The sequence below is a fragment of the Lotus japonicus genome, chromosome 1 (genome assembly GCF_012489685.1).
Source record: "Lotus japonicus ecotype B-129 chromosome 1, LjGifu_v1.2".
In the NCBI taxonomy this organism is placed as follows: domain Eukaryota; kingdom Viridiplantae; phylum Streptophyta; class Magnoliopsida; order Fabales; family Fabaceae; genus Lotus; species Lotus japonicus.
Genome location: NC_080041.1, coordinates 88,276,251 through 88,292,371, shown reverse-complemented (window position 1 = coordinate 88,292,371; position 16,121 = coordinate 88,276,251). Strand labels below are relative to the sequence as shown.

At 32.2% G+C, this 16,121-nt stretch overlaps 1 protein-coding gene across 1 annotated transcript; it reads left to right on the top strand.

Annotated features, from left to right (window-relative positions):
- Nucleotides 1-6,365: 6,365 nt before the first annotated feature.
- Nucleotides 6,366-10,119, top strand: LOC130732183 (pollen receptor-like kinase 5). Its single transcript, XM_057584288.1, has 3 exons — nucleotides 6,366-7,311; nucleotides 7,892-8,539; nucleotides 9,189-10,119. Exons 1-3 carry the CDS (start codon nucleotides 6,663-6,665, stop codon nucleotides 9,818-9,820), a joined length of 1,929 nt encoding a protein of 642 aa, XP_057440271.1. The 5' UTR covers nucleotides 6,366-6,662; the 3' UTR covers nucleotides 9,821-10,119.
- Nucleotides 10,120-16,121: the final 6,002 nt, after the last annotated feature.

The window sequence follows — 16,121 nt, the reverse complement described above, 5'->3', positions numbered from 1 at the left end:
TTTGTGTTTTAGATATATAACAATACATAAATATATAATTATTTTTTAAATTATTAAAAATACACTTAAGTTATAGAAAATGAAAATTTTTTTTAACTCGTACAAATTTTCATTTTCATGTAAAATGTTTCTCCCCGTGAGATCTCGTAACTCTAATTTGTTAGCACTAATAAATTCATGTCATAATTTTATAGTACATATGTATTAATATTTTGTATTCCTCTTACTTTTCTTATTATCAAATTATTATAGTTATATACTTATATAAATAAATATACACTCTTAAAATTTTGAAAATAATACTAAAGTTAATTATATTAAATTTATTCTATTAAAATAATATCAATTAATTAGTTTAGAATATAATGATTGTATAAAAAAAGTATAATGATACTTTTTATATAAAACAAAATCTCACGTAGATAGCATTATAGTACTTTAAAATTAAAACATACAATTGAAAATTATACGCAAATACAAACAACAACTACTTTTAGGTTTCAGAGCAGACTTAAATGCAAATCATCTTACTCAATGGATTCTCATTTATCAGAGAAACAAAATCTTATAAATTTCATAAATCAATATAGAAGGGAAAATTCTAGTGTTTTTTTACCCGCGCGTTGCACGGGGAATATGTCTATCGTATTTGATACATCAATCAATTATTTGATTATTTAAAATATATTAAACAACATATGAAATAGAAGGGTCTCAAATGCTAAGCAAAGTGGACCAAAAGACTTGTCATCTAAGCCTGATTGAGATCAAGATGAAATCGTTTCACATTCTTCATGAACATGAAAACAATGACACAAATAATAGATATAAGGAATCACCAATAAAGCAAACGATAAACACATATTATGGAAAATAAAGGATGTGATAGTAACACTAATCAGGATTGTAAAAGATAAATCATAAAGTATGACATCATTTTGTGTTTATACCAAGTCATCCAAGTTTGAGTCAATATTGCAAGGTACCTACAAAATTTATGAAATATATCGGAATTTTTTTTTGGTTTGTTTGCTCTGTCCTGTTTTCTTTCCGGCACTTTCTAGGTTTTCCTATCTTTCTGTCTTTGGGTTTCTTTTGTTTGGTTTTTGTCTGGCTCGATCTTTGGGTGTACTTTCGGGTTTTTTCCGCCGGTGTTGGTTGGTTTGTATTTCCTGCTTAAGAGTTTGCTCTCAAGCCTTTTGATATTATATATATATTTTTATCTTTAAAAAAAAAGTTTGACTTTTTTATTAGTAGTTTGTCAACACTACTTTAGTTGCATATAATAATAAAATGTGTAAGAAATATATATTGATTCGTCTACTTGAAGTTTGTCTTCTAAAGGAGAAGAGCCGAAATATATAGGGAATTTATGATCTTTTATAGTATATCAAGTAACAATTTTGTGTCTAAGGGTGACGACTGTCCTATTACGACAACGTGATTCCACCCTTAGTACATTCATTAAAAAATTATTCTTTTTTTGAAAATGGAAGAAATAGCACGTGATTCTTTTTCAAAAAATTCAACGTGTCAATACATTAGATAACAACTGTGATTCTGTTACATATTTAATTTTTTTAAAAAAAGTGATTATTAAACAATAGATGAAATAGAAGAGTCTGAAATGCTAAGGAAAGTGGACAAAAAAGAATCACCAGTAAAGTAGATGATAAATACATATTAATCATGAAAAAAAAAAAGAACGTGATAGTAGCACAAATCTGAATTGTGAAAGATAAATCATAAAGTATGACCTCATTTTTTTTTATTTCAAGTCATCCATGTTTGAGCCAATATTGCAGGGTGCCTACAAAATTTAAGATATATATCAGACTTTGTACATATTTGTTTTAATCAATAAAGAATTATTTCATTGTAAGGGAAAATAGAACGAACCTTAAACCGACAATAATATTTTTGCATCAGATGTTCATAAACTTATAAGATGTCATAGACATCATGTTAACAATGAAATAAAGTTAGGTCACTTAGAAGTCAGTTTGTATTAAAAAAACTATTAAGATAAAAAATTAAACTAACCACTCATATGTTCTCAAAAACTTCTTGGTAGACAACATTGCGCTTGGAGTTTGAAACTACCCCTTGTTTATCCCCTAGTGTTTTTTACCCGTGCGTTGCACGACAAATTGATTGTTGGAGTTGACATTAATAAAAAATATAACAAAATGTGATGAGTATAGAGAAATACGTGTGGTATAGAGTAAATTATATAAGTTGTTTGTATGAGAGCTGTGATAGTAGAGAAAGAATGACGTAGATTCTCTCCCATCGTTGGGTTAAATAGAGAATAAGAGAGGGAATTAGTTTGCCATGAATCGACATTTAAATAAAAATATCAAAATATAAAAACAATGATAGGCTTAGTAAATTAATAAGATTACTCCCTCCCAATAACCAAAAAAATTAATAAGATTACAATTGGAAAGCTAAAAAAATTGATCAAACTTTGTTCTATGTCTACTCAAAATGAGAAGATTGAAAAAATACATTGGACCCACAAAATCTGCCCCTTTATCTCTCATCCCTTGCCAATCAAACACACTAACTCTTATCTCTCTCTCCTCTATTTCTCTCTTCTCTTTCACTACCATATCAAACAAAGCATTAGAGAACCTAGTTGAATAGTTTAGCAAGGCTATAACAAAATGGCATAGGAGTTCTTGGAAAATAATTTTAAAATTTCTTTAAATTTTTTTTCAAATCTTATCCAATATAGCTTTTGTTTGAAAGTAACATATCCACTTCATTAGCATTCTTTGTGTGCAATCACCCTCCTCTCTCTCTCTGTCTCTCTATTCTCCTGCCTACAACTCATTTCCTTCTTCTAGCTTCTCATACCTTATTTCAAGTAGTGCCTTGATTTCTTTAAGGCATTTGATTCAAATTAGCCTAATTGAACCAACCAAAACACATAAAGAATAAAATTAAAAACAGACACATAAGTAGCTTCAAACCAATACATTAATCTTATGAATCAAATGCTAGACATAAAGAACTTTTAACTAAAAGGATTCATTCTCCTACCTCAGAAATTAAAAGCATTAAGCCACATGCTTTTCCTTCCCAAACTCTATCTCGAGCCTTTAATGTACTTCAACAATTCTTCTCTAATTTTTTTTTGAAATCTCCTGCATTCTTCATTCCTTAGCATAGTCTGAGAAAACAAATCATATTCCTTAGCATAGTCTGAGAAAACAAATCATAATATGTCTTAGATCAAGAAAATCATTTCAACCTACAATATTATATCAAGAAACTGATTTTGGAGCAACACGCGTCGGTAGATTGGCGGAACCATCACCTATAACCCGAGTCAAAATAAGATTAGACATAAACAAAACTATGCAAAGAAGGAATTTGAAGAGGAAAAGGGATAATGCTCACCACTTTTTCCGGCCAGCTCTCCAATTGAGTCATGGAACGTGACAAAGAGGGGAGTCGAAGCCATCATTATAAATTTAGTAAGGAGTAGTAGTAAATCTTCTTTCAAAATATAATTTATTTAAATCTTAGATAATTAGGAAAAATCTTTTAAAATTCAGGTTTCAAGATAAAATAGCACAACATAAGAGAGGCTATCTAACAAATTGACAATAAAAACAAAACAAAATCTTTAAAAAATATTTAATAAAAATACGATAAAAATTCGGATTTTTTTTAGAGTATTAATTAATTTAAGATAAAAATAAACAACCTAAATCCTAATTGATTTATACTCTAAAAATAACTCTAAAATAGAATAATATATTTCCTGTAGAATCACATACAAAGGAGAATCAAAAAACATAAAAAAAAATAAAAATATTGCAAAATTCCATATAGAATATAAAATGGACTCACCATCCATGGCTTCTAAAGAATCTCTTTTGGTGGAATATCTATAAAAAAAACCTGAAGAAAAGAATTTGAAATTAGCATGGCAAGTGATGAACGAAATTGACCTTGAAGTCAAACATGAGTGAATGAAAGTTAAAGGTAAAGTAAAATTAAATTGAAAAAAACCATAACATATTATGCAAGCAAAGGAAGAAAATAATTTGAAACCTCCATCTGCAACCTTCCCAATCAGTCCAAGGCAGCAAATCGGAGGGATGCGATTGCAAGTCGATGGCAAAGTGGTTCCGTTGAGAGATGAGACGATTTTGTGGGGGTGGTTCCGTTCAGTGGAGAGATGAGATGAAAATTGCATGGAGGAGATGAATTCCATGGAGGAGATAGTGGAGGTAGGCAGGGTTTTAAGAGGATTTTTGCTGATGGGATGTATTATTGATTTAAATCACTTATCACAGATTTTATATTAAGATAAAATCATGAAATAAACAACATAAATCCTAATCAAATCTAAAATTAAAAAATGTACCAAATAAATATAGATAAAAACTATCAAAATCTAGCAAATCACAATAAAAACTCATAAAATCAGGAATTAATTAAAAATCCGAAAATTCAATAAAAATACCATAAAAAATAAATAATAATATAAATTAAGATAAAATACAGAAATAAACAACATAACTCCTAATCAAATCTAAAATTAAAAAATGTACTAAATAAAAATAGATAAAAACTATCAAAATCTAGCAAATCACAATAAAAACTCATAAAATTCGGAATTAATTAAAAATCCGAAAATTCAATAAAAATACCATAAAAATTAATTAATACTCTAAAAATAAATCAAAAATAAATTAAGATAAAATCAAGAAATAAAAAACCTAAATCCTAATCAAATCTAAAATTTAAAAATGTATTTTTTTTATTAAGGAGAAATAAGGTAAGTAAAAATCAGGGCACATGTGGCAAGTGGGGCCAAGGAGAAAGAGCTTACATGTAAAATATTAGGTGAGAATTAATCTGGGAGCGACACGTCACTAACTTGGCATGTGAGAGCGACACGTCATGCTAGAAGTTGTTCTTTTCTAATATATATAAAATTTAAAATGTTCTAAATAAATATAGATAAAAACTATCAAAATCTAGCAAATCACAATAAAAACTCATAAAATCCGAAATTAATTAAAAATCCAAAAATTCAATAAAAATACCATAAAAAATAATTAATACTCTAAAAATAAATAATAATATAAATTAAGATAAAATATAAAAATAAACAACATAAATCCTAATCAAATCTAAAATTTAAAAATGTAATAAAAATAGATAAAAACTATCAAAATCTAGCAAATCACAATAAAAACTCATAAAATCCGGAATTAATTAAAAATCCGAAAATTCAATAAAAATACCATAAAAATTAATTAATACTCTAAAAATAAATCAAAAATAAATTAAGATAAAATCAAGAAATAAAAAACCTAAATCCTAATCAAATCTAAAATTTAAAAATGTATTTTTTTATCAAGGAGAAATAAGGTAAGTAAAAATCAGGGCACATGTGGCAAGTGGGGCCAAGGAGAAATAGCTTACATGTAAAATATTATGTGAGAATTAATCTGGGAGCGACACGTCACTAACTTGGCCTATGAGAGCGACACGTCATGTTAGAAGTTGTTCTTTTCTAATATATATAGATATAAATTTGCTTCCCAATTTTTGTCATTTTGTGCTTATTGTAGATTCATCACAGCCTTCCCCTGCTTCCCCAGGTGTTTTTGGCTGTACAGTAGATGAAAATATTGCAGGGTCTCTAGTATTGAGGGTAAACTGTAAATCAAGTCATCCAATGGCAGCTGCACTAGTGGAATATGGATTATTGCACTCTATAAAACCAGTCCCTGAAAATGTGGAGAATTTTCAAAATATTTCCAGGGGAAGGAATTTCTGGTACAATTGATGAGAGGGATGTCTACATAGGCAAAAAGAGAATTGCTGTCAGAGCTGGCTTTGCCGATTACTTCATGTCGGTCACTCCTTCCGGCGATCAATTGGTGGGCTCTGCCCGTGCCGTTACCTATTGGGGTCTCTTATCTTCTTAATCATTTTCCTCACAAATTGACTGTGAAATGTCTGTGTTAGCTGTAATTAACTGTGAAAGGTCAGCTGTGGAATTAGCTTAGACTTAGCTGTAAAATTAGCTACGAAAATTTAAAGGGTAGTGTGAAGATGCATTGTTTTCCTCGCATCTTCTACAGGCAAACAAGAAATGGACATGTTAGGACCATCCTTAACAAGAGTCTTAGAGTTAAAGGGTCGTGTGAACCTTAAGAGTGCCTAATATTTTTCCATCATAGATGAAAACACTCTTAAAAAAATGGTGTGAAAATTATGAACCGCACTAGTGACCGTTTAAATCTCTAGGTTAAAAGTTCAATTCTTATGAACCACACTTTTAGCGAGTTCGCTTTCATCACGCGAGATTGTCATTGTCATAGCAATTTAGTCCAAAAGATAAATTACAGAAAAGGTTTCACAGCTATTACTATTAACTTATTTTTTAGATGACCAACGTAGTAAAAGACATGATCCTCACGACTAACAAGAAAAAACAGCTTCTAACCAAAGCCACAAGCAAGATATATGGCCGGCCTAACCAGCTCATTCATTGCAGGAAAAACCTTGTCATTGTCACCCACAACACCATCAAACCATGACTCTTATATCGTTTTCTCAACATTCCTCCCATCCTTCATCCTCATTTTCTCAATTTCAGTTTCAGTTCCCATCTCTCAATTCCAATCATGTCTCATAAAACAGAACACTTCTTGTTTCTTATCATACTCTTCATGATAGCCACTTGTTTTGCACCATCCCATGCTGACACAGATGCACAAGTTCTGTTGAACTTCAAAAGCTTCTTGTCCAATGCAGATGATGCTTTAAACAACTGGGTGGAAAATTCTATCAGCGTGTGCAGTTGGAGTGGTATAATATGTGTCAATCAAAAACTTCATGGTTTGAAGCTAGAGAACATGGGATTAGGTGGCACAATTAGAGTAGACATTCTTAAACAGTTGTCCACCTTGAATACTTTTAGTGTCATGAACAATAGATTTGAGGGTCCATTTCCTGAATTCAAAGAGATTTTGACTTTAAGGGGATTGTTTCTTAGCAATAACAAGTTCTCTGGTGAAATTCCTGACGATGCTTTTCAAGGCATGAGAGGGTTGAAGAGAGTGTTCTTGGCAGAAAATAAGTTCACAGGTGAAATTCCTAAGTCCCTTGCTCAATTGCCTAGGCTTTTGGATGCGGACTTGCATGGAAATGGTTTTCAAGGTAACATACCGGAGTTTCAGCAGAGAGATTTCAGAGTGTTTGATTTATCTAACAACCAATTGGAGGGTCCTATTCCAGAAAGCTTAAGCAACGTGGGTCCAAATGCATTTGCAGGTATTATTTTGTTTTTATTTGTTCTTGCTCATTATATCAAATTCAAAACAAATATCCAATTTCATCGTTAGACTTTTTTTTTTTGAACTGATTCTCACTACTTCACAAAAAACAAACTTTTTCCCATCTCTTGTTCTCGCTATATACATCATACATAGAAATCTTCTTGTATATTTGAAACTTTTGATGTCATTGTTGTTTGTTCATCCCTCATTTTAGTAGTGATTTTAACTGTTCAAGTTATTGGAAAATCCAATGACATATTTTGGTAACATTGTAAACGTTAGAGTCTTAATAAAAAAAAAAATTAAACTACAACAATGGTTTATCAAAAGTCCAACTTATTCTAGTTATGAATCTCATAATTTATTATGTCCACTGCAGAAACAACTCTCTCTAGCTTCTTCACATAATTGATTTTGGGGCTAAAATAAATTTTAAGTCAATTGTCAAACATTTACAGAACCAACTAAAAGTAATTCTAATCAGGTGACTTAATACTAAGGCTCCTAAATATGGTATCAAACACACAATCAATTCATTATCCTTGTAAGCTAATTTTTCTAGTGCAAATTAACAGGAAATCAAGGTCTATGTGGAAAACCTGTAAGCAACCCCTGCAGCAGTAGCAGCACCCCACCATCCTCTGGTCAAAACCCACCGTCAGATCAAAAACATGAAAACAAGAAGCACCACCATCTTCTTATCACTATCATTGTTGTGGTGATTGTGTTTGTCCTGGCTTTAATTCTAGCCCTCTTGTTCCTTCGTTACCGTCGGAGCCAAACTGCAGATGAAAAACCAGTGTTGATCCACCATGCACAACCCTTGCAACAGTCCCAGAACACCAGTACAGTTTCCATTGAGATCAAAGACACAGCAGGTGAAGCATCCATGAAGATTGAAGATGGAGACTTGAACTTCGTTACCAACGATAGGGAGGCGTTTGATTTGCAAGACTTGCTCAGGGCCTCTGCTGAGGTTCTGGGCAGTGGCAGTTTTGGATCCACCTACAAGGCCATGGTTGTGAGTGGACCTGTTGTGGTGGTGAAGAGGTTTAAGCACATGAATGTTGTTAAGAAGAAAGAGTTCTCTGAGCACATGAAAAGGCTTGGAAGGTTGTCACATCCCAATCTGCTACCTCTTGTTGCATTCTACTATGGAAAAGAAGAGAAGCTTCTGGTTCAAGACTTTGTTGAAAATGGCAGCTTGGCTAGTCATCTTCATGGTATGTATATAAATAATATGATCACATTAATTTATCTTAGAACCAAATATAACATTTTCACATTTATACATGGTTTGAAAAAAATTATTATTGGAATACAATATAAGAACATTCATATATTTCCATTGAACAATTTAAACTTTCGTGGAAATTGTTTCATGACATAGTATCAAAACCTGTCTTCTCATAAAAGTTGAACGTTTTAAAAGTTTTTGAGACAGTTGCTCTATGACATATTCATATATAGACTATGAGTGTGTTTGGATCAACGTTGTCTATAATTAATTTGGAAATAACTAACTTTTGTAAAATTAATTATGATTAACGTGAGTTGAAAAGTGGTATGATTTATGTTTCAATATGTTTAAGAGAAAAGTGATTTCTGTAAGATAATATTGTGAAATCGAGTTGAAAAATCTCACAATTGATTATATTATGCATAAACTACTCTTTGTAACTTAAGGCATAATTGATTTTGAGTCTGAATCAATTCTCCAAAATTGTTGACTCTCAAACATCCAAAATTGATCTTACTTTAATTGATTCTGAAGCTGTGCAAACACACACTTAATTTGCTTAGATGTATTAACTAATGGACTAATGGTACACATATGCACATTGATGACAATATATTGATATGATATTGCAGGCAGGGGAGGTAGTGAATTGAACTGGCCAACTCGTTTGAAGATCATTAAAGGAGTAGCAAGGGGTTTAGCTTATCTTTACAGAGAGTTTCCTGATCAAAAGACACCACATGGTCATCTAAAATCGTCCAATGTTTTGCTAGACCATAAATTTGAGCCTCGTTTGACAGAGTATGGACTTGGGGCAGTGGTGGAGAAGAAGCATGCTCAGCAGTTCATGGCAGCAAACAAGTCCCCAGAGAAGGAGGGGCCAGGTGAGAAGAGTGACGTGTGGTGCTTAGGGATCCTGATACTGGAGGTTCTGACAGGGAAGTTCCCAGCAAACTATGTGAGGCATGGGAAGGAAGGGAGTGAGGAATTGGCATTGTGGGTGGAGTCAATGGTGAGGGAAGGGTGGAATGCAGGGGAGGTGTTGGATAAGAGCATAATTTCAAATGGGGATGGTGGTGAGATGGTGAAGCTGTTGAGGATTGGGATGAGTTGTTGTGAGTGGAGTGTGGAGAGTAGGTGGGATTGGAAGGAGGCAGTGGCCAAGATTGAGGAGTTGAAGGAGAAGGATTATCAAGAAGATGGAAGTGAATTTGAAAGTGAAAGGGATCAATATTTGTCCTCATCCATTGATTCAGGGATATGATGATGATGATGATGATGATGATGATGATGATGATGCATCTTTGTATGAGAGATGAAGAAAGCAAGGCAATGAGTGAACAACAGCACATCACATAGGAAATTCAGTCACATGATGAATACATATCTGTATTCACTATTCAGTGTTATTCTAATATAAAAAGGATTAAAAAACAATATTATCATCACATGTAAAAAAAGACATTTTTTTACTATATGTTATTTTTTTCATTGAAAGATGTAATAAGAGGAGAAAACCATAAGATATAATCTATTGTAATATATAAAGGTCGAATTGTAATATGTAGTTTATGTCTTTTGCTTCACACGCGCCATCGTATGAGGGCTTGTAGATAATTCATCTTCCACCGTTATAAATATAATTTAATTTCCAAACATAACTAACATAATAAATAACTTTAGGTCCCTGTATGATAGCTCAAGTGATAGGAGTAGGAACATATGAGCTGGGTAGGGAAAGGTCCAGGTATCGATTCCTAGCAGGTGCAATTTATCTTTCCGATGTACCAAAAAATAAATAAATAACTTTATTTTTTTATAAAAACATAAATTATAGACTTATTTATTTATAATGACAATAACTAGTGTTTTTTACCCGCGCGTTGCACGGGAAATATGTTTATTGTATTTGATACATTAATTAATACTTTGATTATTAAAAATATATTAAACAACGAATGAAATAGAAAAGTCATAATTGATGAGTAAAGTGGAGATAAAGACTTCTCTTCTAAACCCGATTGAGACCAAGAGGAACTCGTTTCACATTCTTCGTAAATATGAAGACGATAACACAAATCATAGATATAATGAATTATCAACATATTAATCTTAAAAAAAATTAATGTGATAGTAGCACAAATCAGGATTGTGTAAGATATATCATAAAGTATAACATTATTGTGTTTATTCCAACTAAGTGGGGATGACAATGGGTATGTACTATAGTACCATCTCCATACCCGCGTTTTTAAAAATTACATGTACTCGTCTCCATACTTACGTGGGTAGCAACTCGAAGCTCCCACCTTTAGACAATTCAATGTCATTACAGGAAGCTATCCATCTTTGCCAAAATCTAAATCTATGGAAGACAATGGGTCTCAAAATCATAGGGTACCCGCAAAAAATACCCACTATGAGTATGGTAAAAAACCGCTAAATGGGTATGAGGTTGAGTATAGATAATTACCCGCGAAAAAATAGTGGGTATGGGTGCGGGTATGGGCACTATAGTACCCAACCGGCACCTATCCGCACACATATGTTATTATTATTATTATTATTATTATTATTATTTGGGAATATATTAAAAAATTAACTTAAGCTATAGCTTTCAAACTCACTCTTTAAAAAAAAAATTTGGGATATATTAATTAATACTCTAAAAATAAATAATAAATAAATTAAGATAAAATCAAGAAATAAACCACCTAAATCCTAATCAAATCTAAAATTTAAAAATGTATTTTTTTTACTCTAAAAATAAATCAAAAATAAATTAAGATAAAATCAAGAAATATACAATATAAATCCTAATCAAATCTAAAATTTTAAAATGTATTTTTTTTATGAGAATTAATCTGAGAATGACACGTGTTATTTTTTTTCCAATTAGTGAATATTCTGCACCCTAGAAGATTTTCTTTTCCTCAATCCTTTTGCTTTTGATTAAGAAGAGAAAAGCAGGAATCCTTGAAGCATATGACATCTTACAATTAGTTGAAGAACAAAATCAATTCATGAAGAAGATTGAAACAAAAACCCAAAATGAAGTCTTGAAGAATAAAATACCCTCCTTCAGCAATTTGAAAGGACTGTGGTGAAAGAATTGTATTTAGTGTATTTGTGAATCTTGGGGTGGAACCCTTGTGAAACAAAAAATCAAAGGCACATTTGAGTCAAGAGAAACAAAAAATGGTGTATTGCCCCATATGTGCGCACCCCAACAAATTATCTATATATGTGAGAAAAAAGCAAAATAATTCTCCCACCCAAAATAATTGTGGTTACTTCACCAATAAACTTATACTAACAATCAATTTAAATTGAACTTAAGGAAATATATAGAGCAAAGTAAGATAAGTCACCCAATTGACATACTAAAACATGAGTATATGCAAAACTAATGAGTTTGAGGAAAACATGAACCAACCTTAAGAATGAGCTAAACATACTCATGAAGATTAAATGTGAGCTCTTCATATGCTTTCATCAATTTGAGTGACATGTGCATCATTAAAAAAAAAATAGTAAGTTGTGCATAATTCACATACAGTGCAAATAGTATGCTTATACACACAGCTCAAACATGAAGAATAAAAACGGGCAAAATTTGAGAAATGAATATAAATCCAGGCTATCCTAAGTTTCGTAAATTTCTATAAATTATACCAAAATCTGGTTTAGAATGGTTTCACACGCATGAATTTCTACAAACTATACTAAAATCTGGTTTAAAAAAATACAAAAGCGGAAGAAGAACAATAGAAAAAACATGACATCAGAATCAAAACATTACGTCTTCAACAATGATTCGTCAAAGGGTCTATGCAAAAAATTGTAAACTTTTGGATCAAAACACACAAAATATGTGAAATTTAAGAATCCAAGATTGAATTACGAACAACGGATAAACTAAAATGACACAAACCATCAATCACAACATGATAAACTCTTCTTCACGTAACATCATCTTAAGGCATACCTCTGTCCTGATCGCGACATGTGGCAGAGGTAGAAATAGCAGTTATCAAATCTCTGCGTGTCCATGGTAGCTTTGTGGACCCTCAGCACCAAATCAACTCCCATTTCTTAGAATTAGCATTAAATAAATATTAAGATAAATTAAGATAAAATCAAGAAATAAACAACCTAAATCCTAATCAAATCTAAACTTTAAAAAGGTACTAAATAAAGATAGATAAAAACTAACAAAATCTATCAAATCACAATAAAAAACTCATAAAATCATGAATTATATAAAAATATGAAAATTCAATAAAAATACCATAAAAATTCATTTATACTCTAAAAGTAACTCAAAAATAAAATAAAATATTTCATGAAATTAAAATTAAAAATAAACAATAAATAAGGATAGATAAAAACAATCAAAATCTAGCAAATCACAATAATAACTCATAAAATCCTACATTAATTAAAAATCTGAAAATTCAATAAAAATTAATTATTATACTCTATAAATAAATGTAAAATAAAATAAAATATTTCCTGGAAGTAAAATTAAATAAATAATAAGATAAAATTAAGAAATAAACAACCTAAATCCTAATCAAATCTAAAATTTAAAAATGTACTAAATGAAGATAGATAAAAACTACCAAGTCTAGCAAATCACAATAAAAACTCATAAAATCCTGAATTAATTAAAAATCCGAAAATTTAAGAAAATTTAATTATATACTCTAAAAGTAAATCTAAAATAAAATAAAGTATTTCCTGGATTTAAAATAAAATAAATAATAAGATAAATTAAAATAAAATTAAGAAATAAACAACCTAAAACCCAATCAAATCTAATATTAAAAAAGGTATTAAATAAAGATACATAAAAACTAACAAAATCTAGCAAATCACAATAAAAACTCATAAAATCCCGAATTAATAAAAAATTCGAAAATTCAATAAAAATTAATCAATATATTCTAAAAATAAATTTAAAATAAATTAAAAGACCAAATCTTGTCTTTTATATAAAAAAACGATGAATCTTTCCTCTGCTAGGATTCCTACCCCTTCTGTTTCTCCTGCGCCGTCAACAACTAATCTAGGAGGAGCGGCGGGTGGCGGCAGCTCTCTTCTAGCGGTCGGTCTCGCAGAGGACGATGAAGCTGAAGGAAAATACGGAGAAGAGACGAGAAGAAGTGGGTCGATTTTTGTGGGGAGGTACACTCTGTTCGTGGATGGAATTTCAGAGGCAGTGGGATATTCCCAAATCAGAGCCCTTTTTTCTCGGATTGGGAGGCTTGGGAAGGTTTTTGTGCAGCGACACAGGAAGATCGGGCGAAGATTCTGGTTCGGGTTCGTCCATTTCCTTTCAAGGATCCATGCTGAGATGGCGGTGGCTCAGCTTAATGGCACGAAGGTCGGCAGCTCTCATCTTTCCGTGACGGTGGCGAAGTTCCCACTGACGATCGAGTCAACGCTCCAGCTTCAAGGCTCAAAAGCCTTGGTTTCCAGTTCGAGTGGAACCCTCTCTGGCTCGCAGAAGGTGAATGGTAAGGGGGCTGGGTCAGGTCTGTTGTCTGGTTTGTGGCGAGATGTAGTTTCGGGCAATCTCGGAGTGCGGCGGAGGCATGTTTTATCGGAGGCAGAAGACTGCATGTTTCTGGCATCTTGGAGGAGCTGTGATGAGGTTGTTAGGCTGCCGGAGGAATTTCTCTTCCCGGAGCTCGCCTCTGATCGGTGGTCTGTGGGGGCTCATCTCGAAGAGATAGAGGCAAATAGGATGCCGGTGGATCTTCTTTTTCCTGAGTGGCATTTTAGGGAGAACAACTTGGATGGTGGTGAGGGTCTTTCTGTACAGGAAGCTAGGATCCAATGTCAGGACGTGGGTAGTGTTGCTGCCACAGCGTCTGAGTTGCTCCCCTCTTCCTCTTCCTTGGCTGGACTTGACTTTCTTGGTGCTGAGTCGCCTTGTGAGGTCGATGGTCTTGTCGTTGTTGACTCTGCTTTAGGATCATCGGGGATGCCTACACGACGAGGTCGTCCTAAAAAGGCTCGGGTTGGTGCTACTGCCTGTGTTTTGGTCGTTGACCCTGGGGAAGGGACTTCTAAAGGTTGTTGTCCTTTAGAGAATGTTTCTCGCCCCCGAGGGAGACCTTTGAAAGGAGCTAGCTCGTCCTTGGATTTGGCCCCAAGCTCGAGGGAGGGTGTTTTGGATCCTTCAGAGAATCAACTGGTGGTCTTTGATTCTCAGAGGCTCAAGGGTCCTGCGGGTGTTATGACGCGGGCGAGAGCGGCGTTGGCCTTAGGGGTTCGATTAGGATTGTCTTATTCTTGCTCTGATGAGGAGGCTCTTCAAGGTATAACAGCTAATATTAGCTCTCGTGGGTTAGTTAGTGGTGATTAGAGGGTGCTTGTTGGCTTGCCCGGGGCTCTTTTTGGTGTTTTTGTCTCCCCTTGTTGGCTTAGGATCTTTTGGGTTTTATTGGTTATTTTTTGGGGGGATGGGTATAGTGAGCTTTGTTTAGCTTTTTGGTGTACTAATCATCTTTTGTTATATATATAATTCTCCTTTTGCTTTAAAAAAAAAATCAATCAATTATTTTAGAATATATAAAATTAAAACATATATCAATTGAAAATTATATCTTCTAAAATAATATCAATTAATTAGGTTATAATATATAAAATTAAAACATATATCAATTGAAAATTATATCCTCTAACAAATTGACACGTGGAATAATTTTTATGAGAATTAATCTGGTGCTGACACGTCACTATGGAAGTTCTTCTTTTTTAATATATATTGAAAGAAAATCTGACGTGTCATTCTTCTAGCATGACGTGTCGCTCTCACAGGCCAAGTTAGTGACATGTCGCTCCCAGATTAATTCTCACATAATATTTTACATGTAAGCTCTTTCTCCTTGGCCCCACTTGCCACATGTGCCCTGATTTTTCCTTACCTTATTTCTCCTTAATAAAAAAAATACATTTTTAAATTTTAGATTTGATTAGGATTTAGGTTTTTTATTTCTTGATTTTATCTTAATTTTTTTTATTTATTTTTAGAGTATTAATTAATTTTTATGGTATTTTTATTGAATTTTCGGATTTTTAATTAATTCCAGATTTTATGAGTTTTTATTGTGATTTGCTAGATTTTGATAGTTTTTATCTATATTTATTTAGTACATTTTTAAATTTTAGATTTGATTATTTATGTTGTTTATTTATGTATTTTATCTTAATTTATATTATTATTTATTTTTAGAGTATTAATTAATTTTTGCATTTTTATTGAATTTTCGGATTTTTAATTAATTCCAGATTTTATGAGTTTTTATTGTGATTTGCTAGATTTTGATAGTTTTTATCTATATTTATTTAGTACATTTTTAAATTTTAGATTTGATTAGGATTTATGTTGTTTATTTCATGATTTTATCTTAATATAAAATATGTGATAAGTGATTTAAATCAATAATACATCCCATCACCAAAAACCCTCTTAAAACCCTGCCTACCTCCACCATCTCCTCCATGGAATTCATCTCCTCCATGCAATTCTCATCCCATGTCTCCCTTTAATT